The sequence below is a fragment of the Ochotona curzoniae genome, unplaced genomic scaffold (genome assembly GCF_017591425.1).
Source record: "Ochotona curzoniae isolate NIBS_2020 unplaced genomic scaffold, NIBS_Ocur_1.0 contig_1071, whole genome shotgun sequence".
NCBI lineage: Eukaryota > Metazoa > Chordata > Mammalia > Lagomorpha > Ochotonidae > Ochotona > Ochotona curzoniae.
In genome coordinates, this window is record NW_024464939.1 from 19,784,157 (window position 1) to 19,805,702 (window position 21,546).

At 41.8% G+C, this 21,546-nt stretch overlaps 1 protein-coding gene across 9 annotated transcripts in view; it reads left to right on the forward strand.

The window, feature by feature from the left end:
• The window catches only part of NCOA2 (nuclear receptor coactivator 2), a 273,963-nt gene that overhangs the window by 161,506 nt on the left and 90,911 nt on the right, over positions 1–21,546 (forward strand). For 8 of the 9 annotated variants that reach the window (XM_040994531.1, XM_040994548.1, XM_040994513.1 and 5 more), the window contains 2 exons: positions 6,040–6,144; positions 7,585–7,757. In XM_040994531.1, the coding sequence (XP_040850465.1) occupies positions 6,059–6,144; positions 7,585–7,757 (259 nt within the window). In that variant the 5' untranslated portion in view covers positions 6,040–6,058. Of the gene's footprint in view, positions 1–6,036; positions 6,145–7,584; positions 7,758–21,546 lie in introns of those variants that run through there. The other variant, XM_040994575.1, reaches the window with a different exon arrangement.

Here is a 21,546-nt window from a genome sequence, read left to right on the forward strand (position 1 = left end):
GATGCTATGTGTTTTTAGGCTTACCAGAGTCTGCCCCAGAGATTTTACTTTTCCTTCCTCAAGCAGTCTCTCCTGGAGCACAGTACACTCTGAGGGAGCAACTGCTTTGAATTCCAAATGAGCAGATGGCTCCATGCATAAGAGAGAGCGGGCAGCTTGAGCGGTTGAGGTGGGCATCTGTGGAGTGGCGCCTGTGGTCGAGCTGAATAGATGGAGAAGTATTTAAGTGATGGTTGATGAATAGGGGCCTGTTGCTTAGTATCTCTGGGTCCTACAAAGCTTGTGGAGCAGCAGACTGTGTGTGTAAAGAGAGCTCAGAAGAAAGGCTGAATGGCCTTGAAAGTCGGGAGGCCTGTATGGCCTCATGTCAGGAGCCAGGTGATAGGCAGGCCCTGCTCAGGTGAGCACTGGTGACAGGTATCATCTAGTCTGCATGTGTCTTTTCTTTCCTTGGGAATTTTCGTCTTCCCAGAGGAAGAGCTTTTGGACGATCTAACTTGTAAAAAATATTTCTCAGAGCTAGCAGTAGAGATTGGATGCTTGATCATTTTTTGTTTGTTTTTGTTTTAAGTTTCAGCAATTGCATGTGTCTTCTATTTAATTATTTGTTCACTGAATTTCAGCTTATAGTAAATCTGACAGTTTTACGGGTTCTTTTTGGAAGATGGCCTGTCCTGATAAAAAGATAAAATGTGCATTATCGCTTACATGAATGCTGGGTGATCAGCTAGCTTTAAAGGTACAAGGCTATATCGCAAGCAAAAAGCATTTTACCTTGTAAGTTACAATTGATGAATTCCATGTAGGGAGAGTGCATCTCTGAGTTACATGCAGCCCTGACATTTTCTTTTGCTTCCTCTCATTATACTAAGAATTTAACTGACATTCTTCACTCCTCCCAGAATACCATTATTCTTAAAAACAAAACTTACTCAGTCTTGGAGCTGTAGCTCGTTGCTCTACTGTCTAGCTGTCAGAGGCTCTGAGGGAGGATGAGCTGCCACTGTGGAAGCAGGGGAATTGTGTTATTATGAATAATAAGAATGGACAAATGGAAACTTCTTTTTCAGCCATGTCCCCTTACAACCCCCAACATCTGGTAGAAACTGGTTTGCTCTCGAAGACTATAATTACCATCAAATCCAGCCAGAGAGTTTACTCACTGCCATTTTCAGTTTTTAATGAACTTATGTGGAATCTTGAGTGAGATGCTCAAGAATTTTGATTTCAGAGTGGGTGTTTGGTAATAGTAATTAAGAAGATGCCCCTTGGGAAACCACATTCCATGTGGGACTGTCTGGGCTTAAGTCCTGGCTCTGCTTCCAATCCCAGCTTCCTGCTTAATGTAGACCCTGGGAGGCAGTGGGAGATGGCTCAAGTAGGTAGGTGCTTATTGTCCTCACTGCTGCCCAGATGGGAGATCCAAGCAGAATTCCTGCCTTTAATATAACTCAGCCCCAGCTGTTGTGGGCATTTGGGAAGTGAACAGCAATTGGCAGGTGTGAGATAGGCATTGATTCATATTCATATTCATCCCCCCAGTGGTTTTAAGAAACTGTTTATGGTCTAGCTACAAAGTAAAAGTTTTATGCTCTTAGCACCACCTTTCAGTATTTTATATCATCTAAGCATTCACAAGAATGCATGTTCATATGTTTCTGGTTGGGTTTTTTTTTTCCCTTGGATATTTTTCCATGAATAGGTCTACAGTAGACATTGCCTCTCTATGATTTATCTTTCTGCCAATCACGTTCTGATGTGTGTCACTCCTGCCTTGCCTAGTATTTTGAGCAAAGAGAAGCATGAACTCACCTGGCTGGCACGGCCCCCTTTCTACTCTGAAGTACTGAGACTTGCTGCCAGCCAGGTCTGAAGCAGGATGCTGAGAGTATGCAGCAAGCCTGTAGAGCGCATTGTTCTAGGGCGCCTCATTAAGGAGGCTGGCTTGCTCACTGAAGAGCTGGGCGTCAATGTTGTGTCTGCTCCGGCTGAACAAGCTGCACCTCCACGCTCTCCTCCCTTTCCTGCTCCTACCTAAAATTCTCATTTTATTCTTCTTGGCCTTCCCGCATCTCGCATCTGTTGTTGTTTCCCCTGGGTGAGTAGCCCTGATTCAGATGGGGTACATCCCTCTGAGTAGGCGCTCTTGGGATTCCCCAGCCCTATTACTCCCCCTCCCAGCCCTACTTAGCCTTTGGCATGCAGACCTGCTGCCTTCCCCCATTGATCCAGCACGGCCAGAACCCTGTTCCCTCCCATCCACCAACTCCTCCCACCTTTTTCTTCCCCTTTTGCACATTTGTGGTTATTTAGAAATAAACATGGTGGGTCAAAGTCGAGGCAAATTGTTCAGCAAAGAAGACATGATCATGTTTCAAAAGGTGAAGATTTTTAGACGGCTTAGTGCTTAAATAATGTCAAGAGGAAATTAATGATGTTTTAAAGACACAAATGGAGTTTTCTGGGAGCTAGCCTTGAGTAGATACAAGTGACATGTGACGTCCGCCCAGATGTCTTTACTGTACAGACAGCAGCAGCAAAGACGTGCTCCTCTGTGGCCCTGGCTCCCTGGGGCTGTGCAGACATGACTTCTCGGCGGCCTTAAAGGTCCCTGATGCAGGTGCTAATGTGAAATCCCAAAGCTGGGTAAAGGTGATTTACTAAGTGATCACCTATTAAAAAGCTTGCTGGTCTTTCTAATAACACTGTATATGTGGTATACATGGTGCTAATTTTTGAGGGGAAAATACCTGTTTTTACTCATAAAACTTATCAAAGGGACCTGTCACTTAGAACATTTTTGCTTTGTGTTATAGTTTATATTTTGATGTTAAAAATGTACATACAGGGTGGTTTCTGTGGTACAACGGGTTATGCTGCCGCTTGGAAGACCCACATCCCAAATCAGGGTGCCTAGTTAGTGACCCAGCTACTCTGCTTGCTCCAGCTATTCATGTGGGAGACCTCTGTGAAGTTCATGGTTCCTGGTTCCAGCTTGGCCCAGCCCGGACCATCGCAGGCATTTGGGAAGTCAAACAGTAGATGGAAGATCTCTCCCTTCTCTCTTCCCCTCTCTCTGTCACTTTGCCTTTCAAATTCACCTTTTCTTAAAGTGTAAGTTTTTCTGACTTACTGAAAGCTGCCTCCAGGATTGAATTTGCCTAGCTCATTTGTGGCAGCTTCTCTTTGACCTGTCCATGTAATGTTTATTGTTACACAGTCAGCATGGAATCCTGGGCTCAGAGAGGAATCTACACAGTGAACACGTGTTCATCGAGTTTCATCTGAGAAGGGTGCTAGTGTCCGACTTTGCTTCAGACCTGTGCCTTGGTTCCTTGGGTGCTCAACCGACTCCTCTCCCCACCATATGAACTCATAGCTTCCTCCAGGCTGTCTCCTCCCCAGCCAGGCTTCCACTCCAGCCCTGCAGAGATCCATGTAGCGGTCATCTCGTTCTGATTTGGACTTCGTGGCTAGTTCTTACACTCAAACCTTACTTCTCTTAATTTTGTTTTCTTCATTTCTCCTTGGACTTCTCAGAGCAGCGAGCCTCAGTTGCCATGGCAGGCAGTCTTTGTTCAATGAAATATGGTGTTTAGGTGGTGGGAAAAGAATCCAACGGAGAAGCCCATGTGGCCCAGGTCTTGCTGCAGGTTCCACCTGACCTGTGCCTGTTTCCTGCTTAGTGGGAGAAAACCGTTTTCCTGCCAAGGGTCATTTGGATATTTGTAGCTTCATTCCTGGCCCATGCATGCTGACCCACTGTTCTAGGTTATGGGATTTTGAGTCCTGACAGTGATCAAACAATTCCCCAGGCCTTACTCAGTTCATGGGCCCGATCGATGTTCCATACTCCTGGAAGAGGGAAAATTGCTTATGTGGTGAGGAGGCCTTTGGCGGGAGTGTTGGAGTCAAGAAGCAGCAGTTGTATAAACCTGGAAGTCCTTTCTTGCCGTTTGCTGATCTGATTAATAGTCTAACGCTACAGAGACCATGATTTTCCCATTTTACAGAAGGGGATAGTAAGGCATGAGGGAATGAGTAGCTTTTTATGGTCACAGAGCTAATCAAGTCGTGAAAACTGGAACATGATTACTCTCCCCTGTTCCATATCCCAGGCCACGTGGGATTCCTGGCTCTGGCTCCTGGCTGCAGCTTCCCACCCATGCAGGGTCACGTGATTGGGATTCTGCCACCCGTGTGAGAGACCTGGATTGCATTCCCTTTTCCTGGCTTTTGCCAGGCCTGGCCACTACAGGCATGTAAACCAGCGATTTCTGTTTATCTGTCAGTGTCTCTTACTTCTCCTCCAAATAAATACTTTTTGAAAAGTTTGTAAATAAATGGAGTAATGAAAGATAAGTTTACTTCACTGCAAACTGGTTCTTTTATAGATCCACTGTTTTGATAATGTGTATTTTCCATGAGCTTTTTGAATCACCCTGGTTACTGAGGACAGATTTGGCTTATCAGGACAGCAGTGTGAGCACTGCACAGGACCTGCGGACTTGCTTACATTGCTACCACCAGCAGAAAGCTGGCCATGACCTCACAGAACTGTTCCTGGGGAGTAACGTCTTGAGTACAATTGGCTTGACCTCCTGCAAATGATGCAGTATTTCTTCCTTTACCTTACAAATGGTTGTTTAAAAACAAAAACAAACCCTGTGCTGCCAGATTGGAGCAGAATACTAACAAGCAAAGTGACTGTGCTGAGACTCCTAGAAGGCAGCTGCCAGGCCGTGTGATGGCTGTGTAGCCACGCATGACACAGTTGGCAGCCTTAGGAGTGTGTCCTTAGCCGCTTGCTCCTCAGGCCCTGCTCTCAGTCTGCCTGCCACTCTCAGGCATCTCTTGGTCTTCTCCTGCCTTGGCCTTGCCTCTGATTTTGTTCCCCCCATTTTCCCCTCTAGTCAGGAAGGGGAGAAAAGCCAAAGGAAACCGAAAGTGATTGACACTGCTGGGATGGAAAGTAGCATAGAATGGGAGCTCTGGGAAAGTTTTTAAATCTTAACTTTAAATTTTGGGGCTGTTTTATTTAGGTTTGGTTTTTCGTTTGTTTGTTTGTTTTTTCTCCTTTCACTAAGCAGGTGAAAGCACCTTCAGTGACAATCGTTTATACCCTTACCTCTTTGAAAGCTTCTACTTCCTGTACTTTTTAGTTCTGGCATTCATCCATCACTCAGTGTTATGTTTATGCTAGTGCAGATCAACAGGAGTCCACAGTCTTTCCTGAACACAGTGCCTGGAGCAGGAGCTAGCAGTAGTTCTCTCCCCACTGGGGATCACTAAAGTCCCCTTGTTTGGGGGTGCTTCACACCTTTGGTAATGTCTGCCAGGACCACCTGAGGAGAATCATGGTGTCAGAATGTGCTCAGGGAGGCCTCAGCCAGGCTGTGTGTGGGGTGATACATCCCAGGAGAGCACTGCCATGAACAGAGTGCACCATGGCAGCTGCTGCAGCTTGCCTGACACAGTACTCTCCTTCTTTTTGAGGGTCACTGCTTACTAAACCCTGGATAAGAACATGGGGGCCACAACAAAGAAGGATGTCACATCTACCTGAGCAAATTCCGTGTCATTTCCTGGGGTCATCCGTTGTGAGTGACAATTGCAGCACATACTACACATTGGCCAACCCAAAACAGAGCCTGGGAGGAGCCCTTACACCATTTGTAGTTTCTGTATGGTGCAAGATCCCTCCTGGAAACTGGAGGCTCTCAGGCCAAGCCCTTGACTAGCAGGTTGTATGTAGATCATGATTCTGTAGAGATCCAACTCCTGCTTAGAGGGCTTGGGCCTAATCAGATATGCTTGGTTCATTTTAAAGTGTTGACCTTTCAATTTACTTAGCCTGTAAGCAAGCTTAAGAAAAACACTTTTTTTTTCATTAGGAATTACACATGTACGTAACTCGAAACAATGTGTTAGTTACTGTTGTCGTTTCTGATTGAAGTCAAGCTTCAATTTTGTTGCTAAAATGATCAGATGTTTTGTCATCAGCTGTGCTCATTTTTTCCCTCCCTGTTTCTGTTTCAGTTGCTGATATGTGTTCAAGATGAGTGGGATGGGAGAAAATACCTCTGACCCGTCCAGGGCAGAGACAAGAAAGCGTAAGGAATGTCCTGACCAGCTTGGACCCAGGTGAGAGTCATGCCAAGAAAAGGAATCTGTATTGTCTATGAAGGCCACATGCAGGCTTGCTTGTTGTTTTTAGCATTGACTTTATTCCCAATGGGAATATTGTTCGTAATTTTTCTCCTTAATATTTAAATCCTTAAATGCATTCTAGTTTACAATTTAAATCTATGAATAAGTAACAGAATTTACTTTTCTGTATAAGAAAAGCAATGTACTATATTGTGTTTGACTCTTACAACCACTCTATTCCTTAATCTTGAATTCTTCACATTTTATTATCTGTTGGATCACAGAAGGCTGTCATGACAAGGATATCCTGTAATAAAAAAGTTACTGTTGATTTCACAGTGGGTTTACTCTTGGTTTGTTTTGCTTTTTTATGACATGCAGTGTTGAGTCTACTTGCTTTTGAGTTGAGCACAGTGACTGTGGCTTTTCTCTAGTACTATGGGTAGTCTGCATGGCATGGTAATTTGGCAGCATCCACATATTAAATGCATTTCCTCTTGGAGCTAGCAGTTCTGAATTTAGGAATTTTCTTGTGATACTCTAACACATGCAATGATGCAGGTATAGAGGTTACTCGTTGCAGCATTGTTTCTAATTGCAAAAGAATAAGGAAAATGTTTGCAGGGAACTGTGTAAACAGCAATGATACATTTAGACTCTGGAACACAATGCAGCTGTGAGGACATTCTTTCTGGATTAATATGAAGATTTAGAGAACAAGCAGGGTTTAGAAAATGTAACGAGTACTACCATTTGCATAAAAAATGTATTCATATTGTTTGGGGGATGAAGCTAGGTAATACAGAACAGAGGGAGCAAAGGACTTTTCATACTTTCAGTGTTTTAAAGTAGAGATAACTACTTGTTTCTAATGGCCAGTGAGAAGATGAGACAGGGAGGAGGTTGGGAGAAGAGCTCCACCGAGTCATCAGCCGAGGAAGTGGAGAAAAGGAGAAAGGCTAATATTTCATTTTCTGTGGACTCTTGTAGTTACCATCGTCAACAAAACTGTTCTAAAGCTACTCCTTTTGCAAAAAGATTAATTTCCATTTCTCTTACTAATCTTAAATAAATTCTTCCTTTTTACAAATGTAAATTCCCTTACCTTTTTAAAACATTTCCTTACTGTTTTGACTACAAAGTCAACACACAATTCTGTCGAGCCCTGGGTAATATCATTGTGCAGATCCTTGATGTGGCCCATCCCACAGCCCAGCAAGAGCCGCTCACCATCAGGGGAAGGAAAGTGGCAAGCAGCAGAGAAGGCTGTTGTTTTTTTAAAAAACCAAGCAACTTTTTAGGACAAATTGATTTTCCCCAAATGTACTTCTTTGCTTATTCAGATAACTGCTAAAACTGGTTTAACTTACTCATCTGTTTCAGAATAGCTCTTTTTTAAAGAAATGATGTAAAAATGTGCCTTTTTTTTCCTAGTCCCAAAAGGAGCACTGAGAAGCGCAACCGTGAACAGGAAAACAAATACATAGAAGAACTTGCGGAGTTAATTTTTGCAAATTTTAATGATATAGACAACTTTAACTTCAAACCTGACAAATGTGCAATCTTAAAGGAAACTGTGAAGCAAATTCGCCAGATCAAAGAACAAGGTAAGAGGACTGAATGAACATTGTGGAGGGCTAAGCTGGTTCTTGCTTTTCGTTCTGTGAGAAGTCCCTTCATAGTCCCTTGAATCCACTGCTTGTGCTTCAATTATTGATGAGGAAATGATGTCACATTGTAAGATGAATGCTGGTATCACTTGCAGTGGTTTATAAATAGACTTTATATAAAATGCAGCCATTCCCTACAGAGACGAGACGAGGTGAGCTGGGGTGATGGAGCATTTCACGTGGTCAGCTCAGTCAGGTGCCCACTGCTTTTCCTCATGCCACCTTGCAGCTTTCAGAGCTTGCACAGCAAGTGACTATCATTTGCAAAAGACAGGCCAGTTTGAGATGGAAATTGGAAATAAGGAAGTAGGCTACTTCCTGTTTCAACTGCTTGGCATAGTTAACTGTGTCTGAGCCTGCACCAGGCCCGGCCTACAGATGAGAATTTCCTATCCTGAATGACTAGTAAGATTCCAATGTTTCCAATTTCAAGTAGAAATACTGAACATAATTTGTTTCTTCTGTGAGATCATTTTAGGCATCACTTCTCACATCTTTGGTACTTTTGCCTTCGTGAAAGACACAAGAAATTACTATTTAAAACACACACATTTGGCTTTACTATGCCAAAAAAAACTGTTTACTAAATGTGCAAGAACAGTGCCTTGGTGCTTAGGGCCAGTATGTGTTTTGGATGCTTCTGTGTGCTGCCTCCTTGGATGGCTCGTGGTTTCATATCTTTTATAATCTGTTATGTTTTCCTACTAATTGCTATGAATTTTATTTTCATATGGACTCTAATCAAATATTAGAACATTATGTAAAGTGACACCAGAATGAAGTTTTTTAGTAGAGCACTTTTTAAAAATTTATAAGCATCATAAAATTACTGCCCAGTTGTCTGTTTTGTAATGTGTCTTCTAGAGTTTGTGTTTTTTAGTCTCTTATATAATAATCAGAAAAAGATGTTTATAAAAAAGCAGTTTCGTTTTTCTAGATGTAGGAGTCTCTAGTTATCTATGCCCCGTCATAAAATTCTAGCTACAGATTTGCATATGATAATGTAACATAACATAACATTTTGCATTTTTATACACAAACTATCAAGTGCTATAAAAGTTTTATAAACCTAGTTCTGTCTTCTAAGAATTAATAATATTCATATTCACTTATGTACATTCATTCTTATACAACACAGTTGCTAAGACAAATGCCCTCCAAAAACAAGTCTTTATTTTACCGTCATCATGGTTACCATTCAAGGATTTGCTTTTAATGCTTCAGTTTCTCATCATCTTCTCTTTTCCCTTGGAGGTTGTCTGGTTATTGGAAACTCCACTTGTTTTTGTTGTCAAGATTTATTTATTTGTCTTTTATTTTTATTGGAAAATCAGATATACAGAGAGGAGGAAAGTCAGAGAGGAAGATCTTCCATCCACTGAATCACTCCCCAAGTGGCCTCAATGGCTAGAACTGAGCCAATCTGAAGCCAGGAAACCAGGGCCTCTTCCTGGTCTCCCTCATGGGTGCAGTGTCCCAAGGCTTTGGATCGTCCTTGACTACTTTCCCAGGCCACAAGCAGGGAGTTTCATGGGACATGGAGCAGCAGGGACACAAACTGGCGCCCATATGGGATCCCAGTGTGTGCAAGACGAGGACTTAGGCACTAGGCTACCAGAACAGGCCCCTAGAAACTCCATTTGTAGTATCAGTTTTATTTCTTTGTTTTTTTTGGCATCAGCAAATGGATAAATTATTCCTGCTGCTGCAACTCTTAGGAAAGTAATGGGTAAGGTTACAGTGTTTTGAGTGAGGGAAAGCAGGAAGCTTCTTACTTCGGTTTTCTAAGCCCTTTCAGTGATTGAGTTTTGTGAGCACAGCATGCTGCGGACTGCTTTGACATTTTCAAACAATTATATTGTTCACACCCCCCGTGAAAGTCTTACACAAGTTTTCGAAGTTTTGCAAAACCTTGGTAATTCCCCCTTAGACCATAAGGCACGTTAAGATGTGTCATGCTGGGCCTGTGCCATACCTTAACTGGAGTTTGAATCATAAGGCTGCATACCACAACCACCCAAGAAGAAGCAATAATAAACACTCTGTCACGTCTTATTCTTATAATGGGTGCTCAGCTAATTTGAGAAGCAGCATGCTTTGGGAAGGGAAACAAAAGTCAAACACTGACTTAAAGCAAGATAAAATAAAAGAGAGAGAGAAAGAGAAAATGCCCATAGACGTCGATGCTCTCAATTTAGATTAATATTTTTCAGAATATCCCTCATGCAATCAATGTTTTAAAAATAGAAAATAAATCAGGCAAAACTTAGGCCTCAATCCTCCAGCCACTTAACTGTTTTTGAATCTGGGAGAATTATTTTCTCTCTGTGAGACTCCATTTCCCTGTGTAGAATGTAGCTGGAACAAAACCCAGTTGTGTGACTGTTGAAGAAATTGGGGGTTATGTAAATGCATTCAGTAAGTATCTATCAGAGTATATGATTGTAGATAATAATAGTTTTCTTGCTTATTGGGCAAAGTGTGCCTTTTTTTCTTTACCTAGGCCAAGGGCTTCAATGACATCTTCCTCCAAGTAGAGAGCAGAAGAAAGGCTGGGGAGTGGTTGTTAAATATTAATACTACAGAGTCATTTGAGGGAAGTAAAATTTCTTCTGAAGCCAGAAAATTTTTTTAAGATTTATTTATTTATGTATTTTATTGGGAAGGCAGATATACAGAGAAGAGCCAAAAGAGGATTATCTTCCATCCACTGATTCACTCCCCAAGTGACAGCAACAGCCAGAGTTGAGCCAGTCTGAAACTAGGAGCCTGGAGCCTCTTCGCGGTCTCCCACATGGGTGCAGGACTTTGAACCGTCCTTGGCTGCTTTCGCAGGCCACAAGCTGGGAGCAGGATGGGAAGCTGGGCTGCCGGGACATGAACCAGCACCCATATGGGATCCCAGCAAGTTTAAGGCAAGAACTTTAGCCTCTAGGCTAACACACTGGGCCTGGTACCAGAAAATTCTAAGTTATTGTTGGTTTGATTTCTCCTGGTAGCTGCCAGCCAACCTGGCTTTGGGAGGACCTTGGAAGTCACACCTGAGCGCTCATCTGTGTCCCAGCTGTTCCCCTTTCCAGCCAGCATAAACGATAACCAACTTTCCCTCTGTCAAAAAGCCTGATTTGTATTGCAATCCTAATTGTGACTTTGTAGAACAGTTAATTTGGGGGCTCAGGAGGATATAACTGCTATATCCTAAGCGCACAGGTTTGTCCTAGAGAGGTGAGACTGCATGGCCTGCAGTGCCACATTAAAGAACTCCCAGCTGAGATAGCTGGAGTCCTTCCAGCATGTAGCTGTGGGATCCAGCCAGGCAAGTGGGCTCTTCCCGCTCATCTGCTCTCAGCAGCCACTCTTCAGCTTTCCCTCTTCAGCTTTCCTTTTGTTGCTTCTTAAAGTTATAGGAGACAGGAATTTTCTTTTCTAGGAATTATTTCTTTTTAGTTGAAAGGCAGACTTTACAGAGAGGGTATGATCTTCCATCCTATGGTTCATTTCCCAAATGCTTGCAATGGCCAGAGCCAGGGATCCAGGGTTCCAAGGACTTGATCCATCTTCCAGTGCTTTCCCAGGCCATAAACAGAGAGATGGATCAGAAGTAGAGCAACTGGTACCTGAACTGGTGCCCATATGCAATGCTGGTAGAGGATTATCATACTACGCCACCATGTTGACCCCTGCTAAGTATTTTTGTGTGCTCAGATTTGGTAGCATACTTGAAACGCACAAAGCCCACCATAAAATAGATGTGTCAGAGGCAAGGCCAGTCCGTGCACCTAAGCCATCTTGTGAGATTTCATTATGCTTGAAGCCGCTGTCTTCTGTGGTTTCCTGGCAGTAGTCATGGATCTCCCTGGCATGCGGAGCCTCACACTGCTTTCTCATACAGAGGAACCAGCAGTGTGAAAAGTACAAATGATTGCATTTTGGATTGTTGTGTCCAATTTCATTTTTGCTGGGAAAACATGGTAAAATTACAACAAAGTATAGAGTGAGTAATAGCTATAGTTATAGTTCTGTGCAATTTAAGGAATATGAGGCAGAGAGAGGAGTGGTAGTGTTGTGGCACAGTGTTTTAAACATCCCTCACAGTACTGGCATTCCACAGTGGAGTGCTGGTCTCGGTCCACTTCCACTTCAGGTGCCTGTTATTGAGCCTGAGAGGGAAATACAAAATGGCCAAAGAACTTGAGGACCCTCCCTCCATGTGGGACTTGTGGCTCCCCGGAGTTCCTGACTACCAACTTCCTCCTGGTCCAGCCCCAGGCACTGCAGGCATATGGAGACTGAGACATCAGATAGATCTCTTGTCACTGAGAATGTGTGAATAAAGAAAAAAAAGTAATACCTCTAAGACTAAAGTAGCCACACTTTTCACTAATTTCCTAAAATATTTAAGTTGAAGGTTTCTAAAAAATGCTTACAAACCATTTGCCACTTCATTTACTTCAGTTTAGTGGGGCAGGTGTTGGTGGTACAGTGGTTCAAGTTCCCGCTTGCATTGTTGGCATCCATCCCAGAGCTGGTGATTAGAGTCTTGGCTGCTCCTTTTCTGATCTGGGATGCTGCTAATGCACCCGCAAGGCAGCAGATGATCGTCCAAGTACCTGGACTCCTGCTATGAGGGAGACACCAGTGGAATTCCTGGCTTCAAGCTAGTCTAGCCCCAGTGGTTTTGGTCTTTGCAAAGTGAACTGTCAGATGAAAGATCCCTTTCTTTCTTTCTGCCTCTCCCTCCTTCTCTCTCACCTTTAAAGTAAACTATATATAAATCGTTTTCAAGAGTTCTGGTTGAGCATGGTGTAATTGAATACAGAATGGGTTTATTCTAATAAGGATTTGTTGCAAACTTCCGTTATATTGCTGTAGCAGTTTGATTCACGAACAACCGCATTATACAGATACTTCAAAAGTCTGTGTTAGTACAGCCCAGATTGAAGGGAAATTCCTGCTTGAACCAGGCAACCTAGAAGATTACTCTGGTTTGTCATGATTATTTATTCTAGTAACATAATTTTTATTATATGTAGTTCTAGTGTGAGAACATTGGGATTCCAGATTGCTTCGTATGTACAAATTTCCCCTTACAGCATCAAAAACTAAAGAATGGTTTGAAGGAGCAGTTATGGATAGAGGCATGCTATAGTCAACAAGGAGAGCCAGTTAGCTTTGGCAGGAGTCTCACAAGCCAGGCATTAAGCAAGTCATTATTACTAATTATGTAGACTTATAATTAAATGCAATGAAAGCAGAGATAAGACAAACGCTCAACAACATTGCCTAATATCTGACTGTCTTTTACCATTCCCTGTGTAGTGGTGACTGCTGTGCATCTCTGTAAACCTGTGGCCTGTCTGTAGAAGTTATATTGTTAGATTGAAATTGGCCATGTAAGGGTGTTTACACTATAACAATTAGTAAGGATACGATGTATTATTTTGTTGGGTGTCACTCTAGACTTAAAAATAATTAGCATCTAGGGCCCGGCATGGTAGCCTAGTGTCTAAAGTCCAACCTTGCCTGTGCTGGAATCCCATATGGGCACCAGTTAACATCCCGCTGCCCCACTTCCCATCCAGCTCCCTGTTTGTAGCATGGGAAAGTAGTCAAGGACGACCCAATGCCTTGGAACCCTGCACCCACGTGGGAGACTAGAAAGAGGCTCCTGGCTCCTGGCTCCTGGCTTCAGATCAGCTCAGCTCTGGCTGTTGCACTTGAGGAGTGAATCATCAGATGGAGGATTTTCCTCTCTGTCTCACCTCCTCTCTATATTTCTGACTTTCCAATAATTTTTTTTTAAATTTTAAAAATCAAACAAAAAATAGCATCTAATAACAAGTGGCCCTTACATGCACCCACAGAAAAATATTTATATACAAGTTACAGCTTTATTGTTTAACTTCTCTCTTATTCATTAGCTTAAGTGAAAATTCTACTCAATGTTCATTTCTAACTGTACTCTAAGGTCAGTGGTAACCAGAAATTTGCTGTGATACAAGATTTTGGCAGTAGAAATATCTTAAGACTCAATTGGCTATCTAGAATTTGCAATAAAGAGAGCTGCATATTTTATTCTTGTTTATAAATTATGTTTTATACAATACTTCCACTAGCAAAATTTATGATTAAAAACTATGGTGATGCATTATCCTACACCCCTGAAGAGCTGAGTTTTAACACCACCGTTGAGACTGTTGTGTGGTATAGCCAGTAAGACTCCTGCCAAAGTCCCATATGGTGCCAGTCAGTCCCAGGTGCTCCATTTCCAATCTAGCTCCCTGCTGATGTGGCTGGAAAGCAAGCGGAAGATGGCCCAATGCTTTGGATCCCTGAACCCACCTTGGAGACCTGGAGAAGGTCCTGGCTCTTGGCTTTAGCCTAACTCAGCTTCAGCTATTGCAGACAATTGGGGAGTGCCCTACTGAAGGAAGTTTTTCTTCATCTTCCTCTCTTCTGTAACTGTGGCTTTCAAATAAATAATAATCTAAAAAAAAAAAAGCAGTGTTTGCCATTGACAAGACAGATCATGTCAGTAGATGCAGTTGAGTCAATGTAGAAATCCATGAAATAGCAGAACTTTTTAAACTTCTAAGAAAACAGTCACAGAAACAACTGCAGCACATGAAAGCAAACTGTAGACACGGTGACCTTGGTGCTTCTGCCTGTACCCTCTTCCCGCTTGCTAGGGGTTCTTATGTTAGAAATTCAATGATTGAGTGCATAGCTATCACCAAGCACAGAAAGCAAAAGGACTCTGGTGTCAGATCTTTCATGATAGGCTATCTACCAGGCAGGTTTGGGGCGGTGAGTTTTCCAGGCATTGCTTCTATTCCATATGACGAAAGACTGATGTGATGGCAGAGTCGTTAACTACAAGAGAAGGGTTAGCGAGCTCAGCAACTCTTGGCATATTCTAATAGATACTGTCATACTGAAGCTAGGGCTAACAGTGTTAGATTGCCAGTGATTGTCATTGATAAAGGAATGAGAGTTTGATAATAACGTGTGATGTTAACTTTCTTTTAACAGTAATCCCTTAAATGTATAGCAATGTATAGTTCGGATTTCTGTGTCAGGTGGGTTTTCTTTGTTTGTTGGTTGGTTGGTTTGGTTTGGTTTTTTTTTTTTTTTTTTTTTTTTTTATTCTACCGACTTCTGAAGGTGCTATTGATAAGTGAATGGCCAAGTCAGTCAAGCAGAGAACAGACCAGTGCAATCAACCTAATGAACTCAGTTTATTTCAAACCCGGTGGACCACAATAGCTGTTATACCACAACACCACACCCCCATAAGAGTGCATACAGGTTTCTTAGGGTTCTAGTCCTTTGTTTCCTAATCTATTTTTTAAGATTTTTTTTTTTTAATATTGGGAAGGCAGATATACAGATAGAAGGAGAGACAGAGAGGAAAATCTTCCATCCACTGCTTCACTTCCCAAGTGGTAGCAATGACTGGAGCTGAGCCGATCCGATGCTGGGAGCCAGGAACCTCTTTGGGGTCTCCCTCATGTGTGTAAGGTCCCAAGGCTTTGGGGCATCCTTGACTGCTTTCCCAGCCCACAGGCGGGGAGCTAGATGGGGAGTGGGACTGCTAGGATTAGAAGCAGTGCCCATATGGGATCTCGGTGTGTCCAAGGTGAGGACTTTGGCCGCTAGGCTGCTGTACCACGCCCTCCTAATCTATTACAAGTAGATTGTAATGCCCATTTTCTAAAGTTCCTGGGAAGGGTGCTTTTGATGACCTCTAGAAAGGACTTAAGCTGGTGTCGAGCACTTAGATTCAGAACACCGTGATTACTCTTGCTATTTGTAACTTGTGTGCTTGGAAGTATCATCCAGTAACTCTAGATTATTTTTAAGGACTCTACTAATAAGGAAGCAGACAATTTTTGTATGTTTTTTCCACTATAATTTTAAGCCTCAGTGTTCTTACTGTGTTCTTGTCTTACTGTAGATTGAGTAAACAGACTTATCAAACTATTCTGCCAAAGATAGAAATCAGAGTTGGATTCCTTGGTGCCAACAGATCAGAACTCTCCCAACCAGCACTGTTCCAGCTGCTGCACTCTATCTGCTTCCTGTTCTTTTGTGGTCACCTGAGTGACATTTACAAGAATTGTGCCTTAAGAGCTAAAGAGGACAATGCTACTTGGCAGTTTTTATTTCATCCTTATTTACCTCAAAGCAGGAAAGAACTGGGCCTGCTGACCCTTGGAGATGAAGCTGTTAGCCTTGGTGTTTCTCCATATCACAAAGGAGAAATTCAGTTGTAGTCCTTTGGTAATGTGAGTTATAATCCGCAGTATATACTTCACATTGCAGTTTGTAGTGATCAAGGAATGTTTTCCCACTGAATTTAATGTCTTTCCCTTTCATGTGTCTGTCACTTGCATTGATAACTGACATTCTGAATGAAATCCTTAAGTAGAAGAGTGACCAGGGATGGAATTCCTGCTCTGCTTGTTTCCTAGGATCTCATTATTATTTGTTTCATTTCTCAAGTAAACGGAAGCATTTATTTATCTAATGGCTTTTGGATGAAGATTTAAATCATTTAGCTTACCATCGTGCTTTGAGATTTTATTTATTCCCTGGGCTCTCACTAAACTGGCTTTTACACTCAGATAAAGTAGATATCCCTTGTTTTTTTTTTTTGTTTGTTTGTTTGTTTTTTTTTTTTTGATCCCACTTGTAATGAAAAGGAATCAATTCTAACACAGTAATGTATGTTTTAATGTCATCTAAGAGTGAACACTTCATGCAATGCCTTTTTTGAGTAAATAGTTAAAACATACCATTACTTATTAGGAGGAATTCGGTGATCAGTAAGTGTATGGTTCTCCTTGGAGCTTCGATTCATTTGAGTTTCAGCATGACTAGCTATGGGACTGTAGGGGACCATAGAAGTGAGTTTGATTAAAGCAACTGGAGTATTTGGTGGCCTACAGAGTATGTCATGCCAGCCAGTTAAGCAACAGACTAAGATGTTTTGAGGCATTTGGTTCAATTTGAGGCTACAAAAGACATATCTGAGCCATAATATGGTCATTAGAGTGGGCAACAGATATGAATTTAGAGACAATGATAACGTGGAAGGCTTCCAACCATCTTTAACAGAGTTTTCCTGCAGCCCTCTTAGTTTCTAGGCTTCAGAGACACCCTGGGTTGGGAATGGGAAATCATTAATTTGGCTTTTTTTTTTTTTTTTTAATGCTACTGACACTAATGTATGGGGAGCATATAGCTAACAAAACCAGGAAAAAAAGGGAGGAGGGATGGAAACAAATTCTATAAATGACTTATTTGTTCCTAACAAAGAAGAGTTTATGTTTTATAAATTTCCATTCATTTTTGAGAAGATATAGATAGAATAGGAGGAAAGGAAGAGCAGTCATGTCAGAGCTCGAGAGACAGTGTGAGGCACCGCTGACGACAGACTGGCAGAGCGGGGCAGAGGAGGTTGGGAAGCATCCAAGTACAGGTTCACACAAAGATAACAGAATCGTGTCTTGTAATGTTTTATGGTATGGCCATTAATTTCTGCATGAAAACTCATGCAATGACTGCAGTATGCCTGCAGTAGAGCCCTTGGATGCAGCCCTGGTAGTACCAGTCCTCACTTCTCCATCTGTACCCCAACCTCAGTCAAGAACATCCACATGTCCCCTGCACTAGTGCAGAGCAGAGTAAACCAGCAGGCCGTCACAGGCCGCCCCATCTGCTGCAGCTTAGTTGTAACTGCGGTTATGCTCCAGGGAACAGTCCCAGGCCTCTGCACTACAAGACCTGAACAAAGATATTCCAGGAGTGAGCCCTCATTGCAGCCAACAAGAGCCTCTGTGGTCTCCAGTCCTCCTGTGTTCTCCCTGCCTGTGACTCAGTACTGCCTTGCTCTTGCATCAGCTCCTCTCTGGCCTGCATTAGTGCAGATACAGGCACCCGCCTGCTTCTGGGGCCTCTACCTGCAGGACCTCTCTTCCTCCCTCAGCTGGTTGGCAGCTGCCCACCTTTATTAGGCCGTCAGAGGTGATGGTTTAGCTGTGACAGAGCACAGTGACAAAAGTCCGGGTGCATGGATGACGGTAAGAGGGCCAGTGGCACAGGGCCTTCACCAAGAGCCCAGGCCTGGCGAGCCTTACCTCCTGCTGCGTGTTCACATTCTGTTCTATCAGACTGTATCTGCTGGGGTTGTTAACCCGTGCCACTGATGCTAACACATTCTTGTGCTTTTTTGCCTTTGTCTCATGTTCATGTTCTTCTCTGTTTGGAGCACCTCCTTTTCCTGTTTCTGTCTGTTCCCATCATGCTCCTATTCATTCTTCATGGACCATCTCCAACACTGTTTTCACAAGGAACTTCTTAGTCTCCCAACCTTTAGAAACTCTTTTTTGGCATGCTACATCATTTCTTGTACTGTCTAATCTTAGTAGTGTTCTGTATGCTTCTGTTTTTCTTCCCTGAATGAATGACAAATTTCTTAATGACAGAGATTGTATCATCCCTCGCACCTACTGAAATTTTGAGCAGTGTTTTTTCTTAGTTTAAGTAAAATAAATATTTGTCAATTTTTTTTGGATGTCTGCACTTGAATAGTGGTTTTATGTCAGAATAAAACCCTGCTCTAAATTTTAAAACTTGAAGTTTGCATTTTAATAATTGAATGAATACATTCTGTTTCTGATAAAGCGATTACAAATTATAGTCTGTGCTACGACAGATGTTATTTACAGTACTTTGCCTCCTGCAAGTGCAGTGGTGCGTTAAAGAAAATTGAATGGTCAACCATTAACTTTCACAGACTGATAAATTGAGCTTTTGAACACATTTTGTTTGTATAATGGTGAAGAATCTTAGCCAGTTGTCATCCAGAGTATATTTTGAAATCCTATAAAAGGTATTTTATGATTAATTTTATGATCTTTAATATGGAACAGTTTCAAAAGACAGATACATATGAATTATACATAAAGCAAAGATCATTCATTATATTAGCTGGCGCTGTACAAATACTTGTATTGGTCCTTGATATTTTATAAGTATGTTAAAATTCTGGAGCTCAAACTTATTTACATCTAATTCAGTCTTAGTTTGAAGAATGATGCTATCTTTTGAAAACAAATAAAATATTTGGGATGTGATAAGGGGGTAAGAATTAAGAATAAGAGTTTCCAATTGCATGTGTAATTTGTATATGCTAACTTAAACATGGGAATAAATAAATGGATGGGAACAAATACCATATTTGTTGCTTTTATTATGGTCATTTGTTGGTTATTTTGAGTTTAAAGTGAATTATTTCACAGATATTCTGTGTTTTATGTGATTTTTTTTTTTAAACAAATACGTGAGTACAGCCATTTTCCCAACTTGGTATATTATGTGTTTTTTTTTTTCTTTGTGGACTTTGGGCTTGAGTGAATTTTCCAACTATGTGGATTATTTAGTAATATAACCAAGAAACTATTTTAATTGGTCTCTTTAAGGAGAGTCTTTTTTCCAACTTGGGGTGAAGCTTGTAGAAAGCGCATAATAGTTATTTCTCGATGAGTTTTAATATCCATTTCCCTGTTACTTGTATGCACTGTGTTATCCTCCGGGCAGCCTGTGCCGAGCATCCTTGCACGTGTTTTGCACTCCCAGTTGTTTGACTGCATTCAGTGTTTTATGCTAGTGGCGTCGTTTGTCTTTTTGCGCTGGGCTTTTTCACTTAGCATAGTATTCGCAAAGTTCATGCTGTAGGAAATGACAGTACTTCCTTTTTTTGAAGGCTGAATAATTCTGTTCTATGTGTGCACCATATTTTCTTTATCTGTTGGTGGACATATGGATTTCTACCATCTCTTGACTATTGTGAATGGTGCTGCAATGACCATAGGCACACAGGCACTATTTAGAGATCCTCTGTTGAGTTCTTTCAGATATATCCAGAAGTGAGATGATTGGGTCAAGTGAGATTATTGGCAATTATAGTTTTAATCTTTTGGAGAATGTCCACACTGCTTTCCGTACTGGCTGTACCATTTTACATCTATGAACAGAACACAAGAATTCTTATTTTTTCATGTTCTTGTCAGTACTTGGAAGGAACTTTTAGGGTTCTTATGTGTATATTATGGCCATTAGGGTATAAAGTCATGTATCTCATAGCTTTAACTGCATCTCCCTGATGATTATTGTTCCTCAATTTTTCTTCAAGCATTTTGAAAAGATAAGGCTCTCATACCATATTACAGCCCAGAATACCTTAGCACCATAAATCACTGAATAGTTGCATACTGAACATGACTTTATTCCTAAAGTGGGGAGAGAAGATCCTGGGGCTCAGGAAGGAGGAGTCTTTGAAGCAAATCTGTCGTCAGTGGGAAAATGAGAGAAAATCACAATCTCCTTGATTTCTTCCTTAGGCCATTTGCCTCATTTCAGTTATCTTGGGGTTCCCAGATAGAGGGTTTTTTTTCCAAACTGAAGCTTTTTACTACATTAGCCTTCCTTATGTAGGTTACATAGGAGATACAAGTGTGGCCTTCTTGGATCATACTGGTTATCTCTTTATCTGCAGTTTGGGGGTGGGCAAAACCTGGGTGCTGAACTACATCACTTCTTAGTTCTCTCCTTTTATTACTAACATTCACTGTGAAATGTTTTAGTTTATTTCCGCTTAGGAAGTATTTACCTTCCTGCATTCCTGGCAACAAATGTGGCAGCCTGTTTTTTTTGTTGTTGTTGTTGTTTTTTTTAACCTTCCTATCTCCTCTCCCACCCCTGATGGCTTTAAGTCAATAACTCCAGGAGAACCATCATGTTCTCCTGAACTTGAGTCAGACAAATGGAGACTCTTAGAGCTTGTGCCGTGCCCTGAGTGCAAAGTGCACTCACTAGCAGTTGACCTTCAACAGAGTTTGATCTTACAGTTGTTCCAAACTTCAATCCATTGTTGTCCTTATCAGCGTGTCAGATCTTGAGTCTTATTTTGGTACAGGCTTTCTAAGAATGTGGCAGAGGAAGATAGCTCACTGAATTATAAGAAATGCAATTCTGCTTTTACTGTTAATTGCTTAAGATTCTAGGTACCAACTATCTTGAGCATCAATTTTGATTTGATTCTTTTACTGCGTAAATGTACATGGCATAAAATCATTTTGAAGTTTGCTCTTTGGTGGCATTAACCACATTCACATAGTTGTCCCGTCATCACCACTGTCTGTCTTTCATGAACCTGACTACTCCAGGCACCCCCTCATGTAAGTGTAATCTTGGGGGGAGTGCTGTTTCGTGGCAGAATGTCCTCAGTGTTCATCTAGCAATAGATTTGTTGTTGATCCTGGTTGTATCCTTAGGTTCTAGGGGTACATAGTAGTGTATTTAAATCACACACTTATTTTACCAGTCAGAAAGTACTTACCACCCCTGAGAATCAGGCTAGAGTAGAGCACTGGTGAGAGGCTGTTGCCCCATTGTCCTTAAAAGTCTCAAAGCAGGAAAGACAGCCATGAGCAGAGGAAGGCAACGTGCCCAGTCATCTGATAAAACATATTATCATGCAAGTTTCTGTTAGGGAATCCTTCCTTGCCCCATTGGCTGCCAGTGGGTGTGCTGAGCCTAGGAGCTAATAGGGCGGAAAGGGAAACACGAGGCTGTGGCCTGAGCTTTTGACACCTTCTGGGGACAACTTCTTCCTCACGATGCTGTTCCCTCTTTCTCTTCACTGTATTGCAAATTCCTT